This window comes from Microcebus murinus, chromosome 11, assembly GCF_040939455.1.
Source record: "Microcebus murinus isolate Inina chromosome 11, M.murinus_Inina_mat1.0, whole genome shotgun sequence".
Taxonomy (NCBI): Eukaryota; Metazoa; Chordata; class Mammalia; order Primates; family Cheirogaleidae; genus Microcebus; species Microcebus murinus.
Window position 1 is genome coordinate 251,503 of NC_134114.1, and position 13,514 is coordinate 265,016.

Below are 13,514 nucleotides of genomic sequence, written 5' to 3' on the forward strand. Positions count from 1 at the left end.
AGCCCTGGGGACCCAGCTGATTGAGGCCACGGTCAGAGCTCCCACGGCCAGCCAGGCGGGCTGGGAGGCAGGGAGTGATCTCTGCAATGGCGGACCAATCTGAGGTGTGGCCCCAGGCCAGGGAGACCGGGTCGGCCAGGCCAGCTGGCATGGGTTGGCCAGGCAGTGTCCGATAGCAAGGGGACAGGCCCTGCAAATGCTCCAGGCAGCAGGGCCCCTGCTGGTCTTGCCTGAGCGGCCTGGAGCCCTGCCTCAGCCAGCCTGTGGTCAGCTGGCCAGAGCGGAGGCCAGTCTGAACCCTGCCACCCCCAGGATGGTTGCAGACAGCCCTTCTGCTCCTGTCGTCAGGGTAGTAGAGGCACAGGCCCGATGCCTGGCGCAGTCTGAGGCCAGCGGCCTTTAAACATTGCCCCCACGGCAGACCCCAGATTCACAGTGTGGCGTGTGGCCTCAGTCGGAGACTGCTCTGGGGACGGGGATGCCAAGTGTGGCCCTGCGCGGTTGGGACTGGGGCACGCTGGAAGCCGGTTCTTTAGCACCCACCATGGCAGGATGCCAGACATTGGCAAGGCCCCGGGGCCTGGGGCTCATGTCACCACAGGGACCCCGTCCCCTCCAGCACTGTCCCCTCTCACCGGGGCCTCCGGGCACAAAGCTCCACAGCCCGAGTCCTGTGCCGAGGGCCTAGGGGTCCCAACCCAGCCCGGGGGTTGGGGGGGAGCCAGCTGGGGATGCACACAGGCCTCCCCACCCCCGAGGCCACCATCTGGGGTCCAGGGTCCGCACGCCCCTCATAGCGGAGAAGGCCGAAGGAGCCCCCGTGTCCACTGGGCTCCCCCAGACATGAGCCAGAGCAGGCAGCACAGGCTGCACGCGGAGCCGTGTGGCACACGCAGGTCCCCGAGGGTCCAGCAGGGCTGTTGCCAGGCAACAGTGGCTCTAGGTATGTCCTGTCCCCAAAAGCTGAGAGTGATGAAAGTGCGTTTTGGCAAAACCCTTCCACACCAGGGCCCAGGAGGCCAGAGGAGGAGGCGCTTCTCCGCCCCGCCCCGCCTCTCTGGTCACCTCCTGGGAAGGCCATGTGGCAGGATCCCTGCCCCCAGGGGGTCCCAGATCCACTCCCACCTGCGCCTTGTGCACGTGTGGGTGGGACATCCCTTCCCGGACCCCCAGGGAGAGCCTGTCCTCTGCCCAGCACCTGAGCATCCGCACCTGCCGCTGCCCCTTTGACGCTGGCTGGACCCCGAGGGGCTCTGACTCTCCGGCCTGTGCCCTGCCTGCCTCCCGCCAGCCGCACGGCCTTCCTTGGAGTGGGAGACGTGGGTGGCTGGTGCGGGGCTTGTGGGGAGCACAGGGGGCATGTTGTGGGCTAGAGGGAGGCCCGGGGGGGCAGGCAGGCCAATTCCCGGAGAGCTCCAGCCCAGGTCACCGGCCAGCGGCCCAAGGCTGCCCGGGGAAGGACAGCCTGGCCCAGGGCAGAGGCCTTGGCCTCCTACTCCCACCGCCCGGCTCCCCTCCTCGGACGGCAGGGCTGTGGCCGCCATGGCCCCACTTCCTCGCTGTCTCCCAGGCGAGCTGCAGGCCGGAGTGCTGGACTTCCTCCTGTTCGGCAGCCTCATCGCGGCGGTGGACCCGGTGGCCGTCCTGGCGGTGTTCGAGGAGGTCCACGTCAACGAGGTGCTCTTCATCATCGTCTTCGGGGAGTCGCTGCTGAACGATGCTGTCACCGTGGTGAGTGGGCAGGCGGCCTGGGACCGCGGGCGCTGGGCATGGAGACGTTGGCGCCGCCGGGCGCTGGGCGGATGCGTGGGAACTGCGGGCACACGATTCAGCCGTGACGGGGCCGAATGGGGGAAGGAAGGTTGGGGAAGGAAGGTTGTGCGGGTGCTGACAGTGGACCCCGGTTGTCGTGGGGGCTCCCCTGGTGCCCCCGAGGCCCAAGCCCGTCAACACGACATAAAGTGAGTAGGAGTGTCGTGAGGGACGTTGCTGCCCTGTCACGGTGGCCTAGGGTGGGCACCGTGCAATGTCTGGGGCACAGACCTGCCGCGTTAGTGGGGAGCCGGCGGGCGCCAGCCCTGGGCAGGCCTGAGAGCACAGTGCCTGGCCCAGAGGCGCAGACGCCACGGCCACCCCAGGGCACCCCACCCTGCGCCCGCCCCTGGAGCCCCAGCGCCCATGGAGGAGAGAGCAGCTCAGAAAGCAGCGCCGTCCCCGCGCCGTCCCCACGCGCCGTCCCCGGCATAGGCTGCAGCGGCAGCACGCCGAGCCTGCAGGGCTGCGGCCCACGGGCGGCCCACAGGGAGCTCTGGGCGCGGCTCAGTGAGTGGGGCTGAGAAATGGACGCAGCGGGCTGGCTTCCCGGTGACCCGATGTCCTGGGCTGGGCAGAGCCCAGCATTGCCCTCAAGTTTCTGCTTCCTCCGGAATGTTCTCACGCCCCCGTGTCCGCCTTCCTGTTGAGGGTCACCACCCCGTGACGGCCTCCTCCTGGCGGCCTCCGGTGGCCGTGGGCAGGCGCAGGCCCCGGCCAGGGCTGACCGAGGTCCAGCCTGTCTGTCTGCCCCCTCAGGTCCTGTACGACGTGTTCACATCTTTCGTGGCGCTGGGAGGTGACCAGGTGACCGGCGTGGACTGTGTGAAGGGCATAGGTGTGTAGCCACGGGGCCACGCCTCTCCGGGGCCTCTGCGGCACCCCTGCAGGGAAGAGCGTTTTCACTCAGGGCCGCGCCGCCCCCGGTACACACGGTCCTCCCAGACGGGCCAGCCGGGCGGGGTCTGAGGCCACCAGAGGCTCACGATGGGCCGTGGGACTGCCCCCTTCCCGGGCCTCCCCCGGAAGAGAAAGAACCGGCTCTTTGTTTCCCGAGCTCTCGCTACCTCCCTGGGTTGGGGGGATGGGGGGTGGGGGGCGGGGGGACGGGGGCCCCAGGCCACCCCCAGTGCAGAATGGCTCGGAAGGACGGCCGGGCCCACCCACGCACACAGCCACAAAGAGCCTTCCAGGCGCCTCACCGGGCGTCCCTGTCCCCCAGTGTCCTTCTTCGTGGTCAGCCTGGGGGGCACGCTGATGGGCGTGGCCTTCGCCTTCCTGCTGTCGCTGGTGACCCGCTTCACCAAGCACGTGCGCATCATCGAGCCCGGCTTCGTCTTCGTCATCTCCTACCTGTCCTACATGACGTCGGAGATGCTGTCCCTGTCCGCCATCCTGGCGTGAGTCCCCCTCCCGGGCCGGGGTCCTGGGAGCCCCCAGGAGGGGCGAGCGGGGCCTTCCCGCCCTCCGCCCACTGCTGGGTTGGCGGGGTGTCCCGTGGGCCAGGGATGGGGGCCCGGCCTTCCCCAGCGCTGGCCGTAGCCGCCGTGCGGCTGTGACATGGGGGCGGTGGGGGGGGGTCCAGACCCCCCATTGTGCCGTCGCTGCCGGGCGACAGCCCACCCTGAGGCCAGGAGGCGGCGGCGCCCCCGTGCCTGCCCGGAGTTCCGGGATGTTGGCGCAGCACAGCCTGGGGCGTCTTCCTCCGGGCACCAGCCGGGCCGCGCCGCAGAGGGGACCGGCCTGGGCGGAGCGGGGGCCGTGGGGGGGGGTCCTGGGGCCGGCAGGGCTGGGCCGCGCGCTGAGGCCCCGCGCCGCCCGCAGCATCACCTTCTGCGGCATCTGCTGCCAGAAGTACGTGAAGGCCAACATCTCGGAGCAGTCGGCCACCACCGTGCGCTACACCATGAAGCTGCTGGCCAGCAGCGCCGAGACCATCATCTTCATGTTCCTGGGCATCTCGGCCGTGGACCCCCTCATCTGGACGTGGAACACGGCCTTCGTCCTGCTGACGCTGGTCTTCATCTCCGTGTACCGGGCCATCGGTGAGGCGGGTGGCGCCGGGCATGCCCGTCAGCAGGTCCCCACCCCGCGGCCCAGCCCGTGCGGCCCCGCGAGGGTCCAGGCTTTCTAGTGGCCCTGCCCACGGGCGGAGGGGGCAAGATGGTGTCGACCTGTGGGCTGGGGCGGAAGGTTCTGGAAGCCAGAGGGAATCCACCCCTACTTCCGCTGACCCACTCTGGATGTGACCCCCAAGAACAGGGTCAGCTGGGCAGGAGGGGGCATGCGGCAGGACCCCAGGTCCCAGCCAGCTGTCCCCCCGGGGACCTGCATGCACGGCGCGTGGGGCAGGCAGAAACGCCCGCGAGTGGGGGCAGCTCCGGGCCTGTGAGGGGCTCGCGGCTGCTGCAGGGGTGAGCGTGGCTCCCAGGGACGCGGCTCGGACGCCGTGGCCAGGGTGCCGCTGTCCATTCGTCCCCATGTGCTGGGCCACCCAGACTCCGGCCTGGAGGGGCCCCGGGGCGGGTGGCCCAGGGGCATGGCGGAGGGCAGGCTGAGCGCTCCGCCCCGCCCCGCAGGTGTGGTCCTCCAGACCTGGGTGCTGAACCGCTACCGCATGGTGCAGCTGGAGCTCATAGACCAGGTGGTCCTGTCCTACGGCGGCCTGCGCGGGGCCGTGGCCTACGCGCTCGTCGTGCTGCTGGACCAGAACAAGGTCAAGGAGAAGAACCTGTTCGTGAGCACCACCATCATCGTCATCTTCTTCACCGTCATCCTGCAGGTGCGCTGCGGCCGCGCAGGTCTCTGGGCTCCAGACCCTAATTGGGTTTTGTAATTTTAGTAACTGGGAGCCGCTTTGTAGGTTTGCACGTGCCCTCCGGGGGGACGCAGCACGGCCTGACCTAGAACCGCTCTCCCCGGCGTGGCCGACGCCTGCGGCCTGGCTCACGTCTGGGGCGGGGGCGGCTCTTGGGGAGGGCGGGGGCCACACTGCCTTTGCTCTCGGCCAGGCCGCACGTTGCCGGGGACCCAGAGAGGGTGTCAGCGTCGTGGTCCCTGGGGGCGACTCACGCTGGGGCTCGGGCGGGCCTGGGGCTGCCTGGCGTCAGCAGGACCGTCTTCCAGGGCCTGACCATCAAGCCCCTGGTGCAGTGGCTGAAGGTGAAGAAGAGCGAGGAGCGGCAGCCCAAGCTCAACGAGAAGCTGCATGGCCGGGTATAGTGGGGACTGGGGTGGGGTGGGGTGGGGGGAGGGGAGGGATGGGGGAAGGGGCTGGGGGAGGGGAGGAGGAGGGCAGGGATTGGGGGAGGGGCAGGGGATGGGGAGGAGAGGGGAGGGGAGGGGAGGGGCAGGGGAGTGGGGGAGGCCAGGGACTGGGGGTCCCCCTGTGACAATGACTCCTCTCTGTCCAGGCCTTTGACCACATCCTCTCGGCCATCGAGGACATTTCAGGGCAGATTGGGCACAACTACCTCAGAGATAAGTACGTGCCAGCCTGGCTTCCCAGCTCAGAGTGCGCCCTGTGCTGGGGGCGGGTTAATTCCAATTTGTTAAGATGTGGGAGTTGGAAATAGGGAGATAGAGGGTCCCCGTGTGGTGAGCAGAGGAAGGGTGTGTAGTATCAGTCAAAATGTGAAATTATTTTGTCTATGAAACTGAAATTGTCTACCCGTATTTTATCATAACAGAGGAAGGGTGTGTTAGTCAAAATGTGAAATTATTTTGTCTATGAAACTGAAATTGTCTACTCATATTTTATTATAAAATACATCGGACGCTTAGAATTATAAGAAATGTAGTAACTAAAGCACCTAAAATTCATGCTTGGTTCCCATCCGTGAACTAATTCCTCCAAGCGCCCAAGAGGCGGCCGTGGTCTCAGAGAAGCAGAGCCCTGCTGGGTTCTGCGACTTGTTCCGAGGTGCCCGGGGGTCCCCAACCCCGAGCCTCTGAGGGGCCGCTGGGTCTCGGGAGGCCCGGCCTAGACTAGCCTCGTGTCCTGGCTGACTGCGCAGAGCGCCCGTGGTCAGGGGCTGGGCGAGGTTGGCGGGAGGGACACGTGGTGTCTCCGTGGGATTCCACGAGCCCACGGGGCCTTGCCCACCTTCGGCTCTGTGGGTCCATGCGTCCCTGGGAAGTCAGGACCTCCCTGCCCCGGGTCCTCCAAGTTCCCCGTTAAGTCCGGCCAGGCCACCTTGACCGCAGCGGCCAGGGAAGGTTCCAGCTCTGTTAGAGCCACACGGCCACACTCGGCCGCCCGCTGTCCCGATGGCTGAGAGCTCTGCGGGAGCTGCCTGCCCCCGCCGGCCTTTCCTCGTGTGCAGCCACAGCCCCTGCCCTCCCTGGCCCGCCCCCGGCTGGCCTTTCCTCGTGTGCAGCCACAGCCCTGCCCTCCCTGGCCCGCCCCGGCGCCTCCCTGTCCTGATGCCGCCTTCCAAGGACGTGTGACCGCTTGGAAGCTGCTCACAACGTGGCAGCAGATGAGAAAGGGGCGTTCTAGCAGCAGCAGCCGTCAAACAGAAAGACGCACGGGGTATGAGACCGCGCCCACCACCGGCCCCGCCTGCCCGCGAGCCCCGCTGTGCCCTCTGTCCCCAGGTGGTCCAACTTCGACAGGAGGTTCCTCAGCAAAGTTCTCATGAGACAGTCGGCTCAGAAGTCGCGGGACCGGATCCTGAACGTCTTCCACGAGCTGAACCTGAAGGACGCCATCAGCTACGTGGCCGAGGTACCGGGACCGCCGCCGGCTCTGCTGGCCACGCGTGGCCCGCGGTGGCCCGGGCTGTGGGCGGTGGAGGGCAGGCGGGGAGCACCTTGCCGTCCTTGGGGACCTGCCCAGGTCACGTGAGGCTCGGGAATGCCCTGGGAATAGGCCACGTCATGGCTCCCTCACTCGGGGAGACTGAGGCACGGAGTCCCTCGGACCCTCTCCAGACACTGCTGTGCTGGCAGGCTGAGAGCAGACGCCAGGCCCCCAACATGCACACAGGCATGCATGTGAATGCACACATACTACACGCGTGCACACAGACAGGAAGCAGCAGGGGTGTGCTCACCCATGGACAGGCTGTGGCCCGAGGCTGCCCCAAGGTGCCCGCCTTCTCCAGGCACATGGTTCCCCCCAAACGCCAGAGGCTGCCCTGGCCAGGCTGCCCAGTGCAGGGTGGTTCTCAGCTCCCCCCCCCCCGGGAGCCCTGGCCCCAACGGCCTGGGAGGCGGCTGCAACGCCTGCCCAAGGGGCAGGGCCTGCCCGGCTGCAAACCCCAGGCCCAGCGGGGTCTGTGCTCCCCTGGGGGAAGGGACGATCTCGGCCCCACCGGGGCTGGTTCTCCCCAGACGTGCAGCCCACGGTATGGTCATGTGTGTGACAAGGGGCCTCCTGGCAGAGCCGGGGTCTTGGGGTGTCCTACACCATCAACTTCCCACGCTCCACCCACAAACCCCCCAGCCACACTCTGAGACACACACGGGACGGAAGCTACTAGAAGGATTGCTGTCCTCACCGCTGACCTGACCTGGGTTAAGAAAGCCTGATGCAAAAATCTCAGCCTTCCGTGGCTGTGGCCCCCCTTGTGGACTCGGGGCCTGCGTGGAGGGTGGGAGTGGGGTGGGCTGGGAGTCTCTGGCCAGACCTGGGGCCCAGGGTGGTCCCCTTCTGCCTGCTGCTTCCTCCTGAGACGCTCCTTGGCCCCCCCGTGGGTGATGTGGGTGCCGGGCAGGGCTGAAGCCTGCCCTCTGCACCACCAGCCACGCTGAACATGCTTTGCCCACGGCCCATGACCCTGGGCTCACCTCGTGTGCAGGCGCCTGAGTCCACGCAGCCTGCTCAGGTCACGCCTGAGGTGGTGTGTCCCAGCATCAGACCACCTGGATGCCCGTCCCATCGGTTACCTGCTTTCTCTTAGTGTCTGCCTGGTGGGGGGGCACAGCCCCGTGGGTTACTACCCGCAGCTCCCCCTGCCCTTGCGTTTTCCCTCATGCATCAGTGAGAAGAGGATGATGGGGTCACAGGCTGGGCACGGTGGCTCGTGCCTGTCACCCCAGCACCCTGGGAGGCCGAGGCAGGAGGATTGTTTGAGCCCAGGAGTTTGAGGCCAGAGTGAGGCCCCTCCCTGCCCTGTCTGTCCCGGGCACCCTGGCTCCCTGGCCTGTGCTCCTCCCCAGCCTCACGCCCTGCTGTCCTACAGGCAGGGTCAGAGGACAACCCCCACCACGGGGACTCTGCTGTCCCTCGGTCCCGGGTGAGGCTGGGGAACGAGGACAGGGGTCTGGGGTCTGCAGCCAGGAGCTGCCTTCCTACTTCCGTGGCGTCAGCAGCTCCCCAGACACCCCCAGCGCCCAGCAGGAGGTTTTGCTGCTCCCCACGCAGCCCGTTCGGGATCCCGAGAGGCTGGCCGGGCTGTCCCCAGAGCTCCCTCCACCCTGTGCAGGCAGCTGCGGCCCCGCCCCGGGCGCTGACCGGGCTGTCTCTTACGGCAGGGCGAGCGCCGCGGGTCCCTGGCCTTCATCCGCTCCCCGAGCACCGACAACATGGTCAATGTGGACTTCAGCACGCCGCGCCCGTCCACCGTGGAGGCCTCCGTCTCCTACCTGCTGTACGTGTCCGCGGTGCGCGGCCTTCCTCGGGCACCTGGCGGTCACCTCCCCAGGCCCCTGGGGACCCGAGAGTCATAACGGGGGCGATGGGCCCTAGCCTGAGTGCCTCGGGGGTGCAGGAGGGGGCCAGGCGTGCACTGATCGCAGCAGCGATCACGTCCATGTCGCAGTGACGCAAGACATAGGGAGGGCAGGACGGCAGCAGGCTGGGGCCGGGGCCTGAGCTGTCTGCCGGCTGGGAGGGGCCTGGGCTGGCCGCCATTTCACATCTGCTGCCCTGCTGGCCTCAGGCTCACAGCCACAGCCAGTTATTGTTGAACATCCACCCTCGGCACAGGTGTGCAAATGCTGGGGGAGGTGGTGGGCGCCACTCGGGAATTCACAGCCAGGGCTCTGGAGCGAACAGGTGAGGAGGGATGGGGGGGTCAAACTTAAACAGGACAACTTCAAGGACTCTGGGGTCGGAATAATCCCAGAGGAGAGGAGGAGTCAGCCAGGTGTCCTAGTGCCCTGGTGCCCATGTGTCCAGGTCTTTAGGTGTCCAGGTGTCCTAGTATCCAGGTGTCCTGATGTCTAGGTGCCCATTTGTCTGGTGTCCAGGTGTCCAAGTGTCTTAGTGCCCAGGTGTCCTGATGTCTAGGTGTCCAGGTGTCTATTTGTCCTGGTGCCAGGTGTCCTGATGTCTAGGTGTCCAGGTGTCCATTTGTCCTAGTGCCCAGGTGTCCATTTGTCCTGTGTTCAGGTATCCTGGTGTCTAGGTGCCCATCTGTCCTAGTGTCCAGGTGTCCCGATGTCTAGGTGTCCAGGTGTCCATTTATCCTAGTGCCCAGGTGTCCATTTGTCCTGTGTCCAGGTATCCTGGTGCCCTAGTGCCCAGGTGTCCATTTGTCCTGTGTTCAGGTATCCTGGTGTCTAGGTGCCTATCTGTCCTAGTGTCCAGGTGTCCCAGTGCCCAGGTGCCCTAGTGCCCAGGTGTCCATTTGTCCTGTGTCTAGGTGCCCTAGTGCCCAGGTGTCCATTTGTCCTAGTGTCCAGGTGTCCATTTGTCCTGTGTCTAGGTGCCCTAGTGCCCAGGTGTCCATTTGTCCTAGTGCCCAGGTATCCATTTGTCCTAGTGCCCAGGTGTCCATTTGTCCTGTGTCTAGGTGCCCTAGTGCCCAGGTGTCCATTTGTCCTAGTGTCCAGGTGTCCATTTGTCCTGTGTCTAGGTGCCCTAGTGCCCAGGTGTCCATTTGTCCTAGTGTCCAGGTGTCCATTTGTCCTGTGTCCAGGTGCCCTGGTGCCCAGGTGTCCATTTGTCCTGTGTTCTGGTGTCTAGGTGCCATCTGTCCTAGTGTCCAGGTGTCCCAGTGCCCAGGTGGCCTGGTGTCTGGGTGCCCTAGTGCCCAGGTGTCCATTTGTCTTGGTGTCCAGGTGCCCTAGTGCCCAGGTGTCCAGCTGCCCATTTTTCTTAGTGCCCTGGTGCCTAGTGTCCAGGTGTCCTGGGGCCACGGCCCTGGGCAGGTGCAGACCCGCAGGAAGGCTGGGGCAGGAGGCCGTGTCTCGAGTTACCTGGGGCTCAGCGCTGCTCCCCGCAGGAGGGAGAACGTCAGCGCGGTGTGTCTGGACATGCAGTCCCTGGAGCAGCGGCGGCGCAGCATCCGGGACACAGAGGACATGGTCACCCACCACACGCTGCAGCAGTACCTGTACAAGCCGCGGCAGGAGGTGGGTCCGGGCTGGAGGTCTGCACAGAGCCCTGGCGGTGCTTCCCCCTCTTCTCGGTGCTCAGCTCTGGCAGCAGGAGGGTGTGAGGTTGGGGTGCCCCACGCCCCCGGGGGTGCCCTGCCGCATCCCCAGCTGTGGCAATCCCTGTCCCTGTCCCCCAGTACAAACATCTCTACAGCCGGCACGAGCTGACTCCCACCGAGGACGAGAAGCAGGACAAGGAGATCTTCCACAGGACCATGCGGAAGCGCCTGGAGTCCTTCAAGTCGGCCAAGCTGGGCATAAACCAGAACAAGAAGGCGGCCAAGCTGTACAAGAGGGAGCGCGCCCAGAAACGGGTGCGGGCCGCGGCCACCACCCCCACCCCGGGCCCTCCGCCCACCCCACGGGGGAGTCACTGGGGGGCTGCGGGTCTGGAGCGGGAGACGCGGGCCCTGCCCAGCTCTCGGGGAGGGGTGCGAGGTCCATGGTCCGGGCGCATCTGTGAGCTCCGTGTTTGCTCCGCAGAGGAACAGCAGCATTCCCAACGGGAAGCTGCCCACCGAGAGCTCTGTGCACAGCTTCACCATTAAGGAGAAAGGTACAGGCCGGCCCTGCGGGACACGGGAGCCCCTCCCCCAGTGCGCAGGACCCCGCCCTGCAGGTCCTACCCGGCCCTCCTGGGGCTGGCTGCACACATGTCCCCGTCACCACCTGTGACTAAGCCACTGGGGGAGGGACCCCAGGGAGGGCCCCTCCTCAGGCCTCCCTGCCGGCCCCGTGGTCCCTGCCGCCCCGGGCACTGCCTCCACGGAGCCTCTGGGTGCTGCTGGCACGGTGGCCATGTGACAGGCCCTAGGGCACACTGAGCCAGCTCAGGGTGTCGGACCAGCTCACCCTCACCCTAGCCCGGCTCCCTCGTGTCGCCCCCCCCATTAGAATTTGAACTTTCGGACCCCGAGGAAGCCCCCGAGGATGCTGAGGAGACCAGTGGGGGCATCGAGTTCCTGGCGAACGTCACCAAGGACACGGCCTCGGACTCCCCCGCAGGTGGGAGCGCAATATCATGGGTGGAGGTTGTGGGGGCAGCTCGGTCACGGGCGGGGACATGGGGTCCTGGAGAGGCTGTGCCCTGCCCACCGCGGTGCCTGCGGCCCATTGGAGGACCCATCCCAGGGAGAGGCCGTCCGGGCGTCCTGGCGGTGGCAGGGACTCTGCCCTGAGGAGGGGTGTTTCCTGTGCCGCCTGCGGGGTGTGGGGCCACGAGCAGAGGGAAGGCTGGGATGAAGGGCCTGCAACCCGAACGGCTTGTGACCCTAACCTTCCAGGTAACCTCGCAGGTGAACTTGCAGGTGACGGCCGCAGGACCAGCCGGTATCCGAGCCCGCAGTGGCGTCCCCTTCTGCCACCGCGCAGGCTGCTCCCGGGGGGCTGACCAGCCGCTGCCCTTTCTCCTAGGAATTGACAACCCTGTGTTTTCTCCGGACGAGGACCTGGACCCGAGTGTCCTGGCCAGGGTGCCCCCGTGGCTGTCTCCCGGGGAGACGGTGGTGCCCTCCCAGAGGGCCCGCCTGCAGATTCCCCACTCCCCCGACAACTTCCGCCGCCTGTCGCCCTTCCGCCTGAGCAACAAGTCGGTGGATTCCTTCCTGCTGCCCGACAGTGCAGAGGAGCAGCCCCCCTCGGCGCCCCCCGACTCCACGCTCATGTAATGGCCTAACCCTGCTCTCTCTCAGCTCCTTTCCTGCAGGCCTCCTCTGCCTGGACTGAACTTTCACTCTCTCTCCAGCAGCTGCTCTTCCTCCTTCTAGAGCCTGTCGGCTGCAGGACACGCTTCGCAGCCCAGACACAGGGACACGGGGCTGTCGGGCATTTGACTTACTTTAGCAGGTTGTCTTCTGAGGATTTGCACTTAGAGTGTCAGTCTGGTCTCAAACTACGCTGGACCTGTGTGGTCACACATGAAGCTGACTCCTGAGCTCACAGGGAACTGAGAACAAGGCTGGCTGGCCGGGCCCCGGGGGTGTGGGGGGGTGGGGGAGTGGTGGTGTCTTTTTTCCCCCAAAGGCCTCGGGACCCTGGAAGAGTTCAGGTGGCAAAAATCAGTCCAGGGAAGAAGCTGAGGGTTCTGCAGGGACAGGGCAGCCAGGGTTGGCCACACAGCAGGGCCCTGGCCAGCTGACCTAGTCTGCCGCCTCTCTACCTGCTGAGGCCCAGAAGAGGGAGGGAGGGGACAGAGGCGGGAGGGCCTGTGCTGTCCCTCATTCTGCAGGGAGGAGGGCTCTGCCCACCTGGAGCAGGTGTGGGTCATTTCAGGTTTCCTTTGGAGACCTGGGGGGCCTGTGGGAGTAGGGCTGAGGGTGAGGCGTGAGTGGGGCCCAGCAGGAACAGGTTTTTCTCTCTGGGGGACACCTGTACCCCACCCTTTACTGCTGGTAGGGCCTTTATGCAAGTCTGGCAGGGATGGTGTGGTGGAAGCAGAGGTGCTTCGGTGGTCCCACTGCCGCCTGGCTGTGGGCAGCGACAGCCGGCTGGCCTTTGCTGGCTGCTTCTGCTGCTGCTCTGCCTGTCCCCACTTCTGCTCTGCCTGTCCCCGCTTCTGCTCTGGACTCTGGTCTTTCCCTTCTCGCCTGGGCACCACCTGAGTCCTGGGGTCCCCAGAGCAGGGTGCCGTGCGCCTGGGTCGAATCTGTCCCGGGGCTCGAGCGGCCACCGACGTGACCACTGGGGACATGCAGTGCCTCGGGCTGCCGTCACCCCACGACTCGCGCACCCCAGTGGACGGGCCCGCGGTGGCGGGAAGGGCAGGGGACCCCGGGAGCCGCCGGCTGGGGGAGAAAGGCGCGTCCCCGCGGTTTGCACAAGGCCGGGGACGGCCAGCGCTGGCCGCGTGGCTGACACCCCATCGTCTGCAGGTGACACCGGCTCCGACACGCCGCTGACCGGACGCGCGTCCCCGCGCCACGGGCCGCCCAACGCCGCCGAGAAGCCCCCGCTGCCCGCGCGCCTCCCGCGGCCGCGCGCCCCGAGCCCAGCCCCGCCCGCGCAGACCCCCGGCGAGCCCGGGGAGGGGCCTGAGCGCCGGGGGCTGCCGAGTGCGCACGCGCGGTCGGCGGCGGCGCGCCGCGTGCACAGCCGGCGCTCGTTCCAGCGGCCCCGCGCGCGCCGCCGCCCTGCGCTGCTCAAGCTCGCGTCGCTGCCGGCCTCGTGCCACGCGCCGCCGCACGCGCTGGAGCAGGAGGAGACGCCGCTGTGACCCGGTCCCGCCCCGGGGCCTCCCGCCTCGCCCCCGCCCCCGGGGATCCTCCCGCGCCCCCTACTCCTCCCGCTCCTCCGCACCTCGGCGCCGTCCCGGGGCCCGTCTGCTCTGGCGTGAGGCCTGCAGGGGCTGCGGCCCAGCCTCCCGGGCTTCGGAGGTT

The 13,514-nt window shown here is 67.0% G+C and overlaps 1 protein-coding gene across 1 annotated transcript in view; it reads left to right on the plus strand.

The window, feature by feature from the left end:
- The window catches only part of SLC9A3 (solute carrier family 9 member A3), a 35,572-nt gene extending 22,497 nt beyond the window's left edge, over nucleotides 1-13,075 (plus strand). The window contains exons 3-16 of the mRNA XM_076007915.1: nucleotides 1,571-1,731; nucleotides 2,572-2,650; nucleotides 3,035-3,212; nucleotides 3,637-3,857; nucleotides 4,392-4,594; nucleotides 4,939-5,028; nucleotides 5,226-5,296; nucleotides 6,412-6,541; nucleotides 8,293-8,408; nucleotides 9,987-10,116; nucleotides 10,278-10,454; nucleotides 10,624-10,696; nucleotides 11,035-11,145; nucleotides 11,554-13,075. Of these exons, the coding sequence (XP_075864030.1) occupies nucleotides 1,571-1,731; nucleotides 2,572-2,650; nucleotides 3,035-3,212; nucleotides 3,637-3,857; nucleotides 4,392-4,594; nucleotides 4,939-5,028; nucleotides 5,226-5,296; nucleotides 6,412-6,541; nucleotides 8,293-8,408; nucleotides 9,987-10,116; nucleotides 10,278-10,454; nucleotides 10,624-10,696; nucleotides 11,035-11,145; nucleotides 11,554-11,807 (1,994 nt within the window). The 3' untranslated portion in view covers nucleotides 11,808-13,075. The remainder of the gene's footprint in view (nucleotides 1-1,570; nucleotides 1,732-2,571; nucleotides 2,651-3,034; nucleotides 3,213-3,636; nucleotides 3,858-4,391; nucleotides 4,595-4,938; nucleotides 5,029-5,225; nucleotides 5,297-6,411; nucleotides 6,542-8,292; nucleotides 8,409-9,986; nucleotides 10,117-10,277; nucleotides 10,455-10,623; nucleotides 10,697-11,034; nucleotides 11,146-11,553) is intronic.
- The last annotated feature ends 439 nt before the right edge of the window (nucleotides 13,076-13,514 follow it).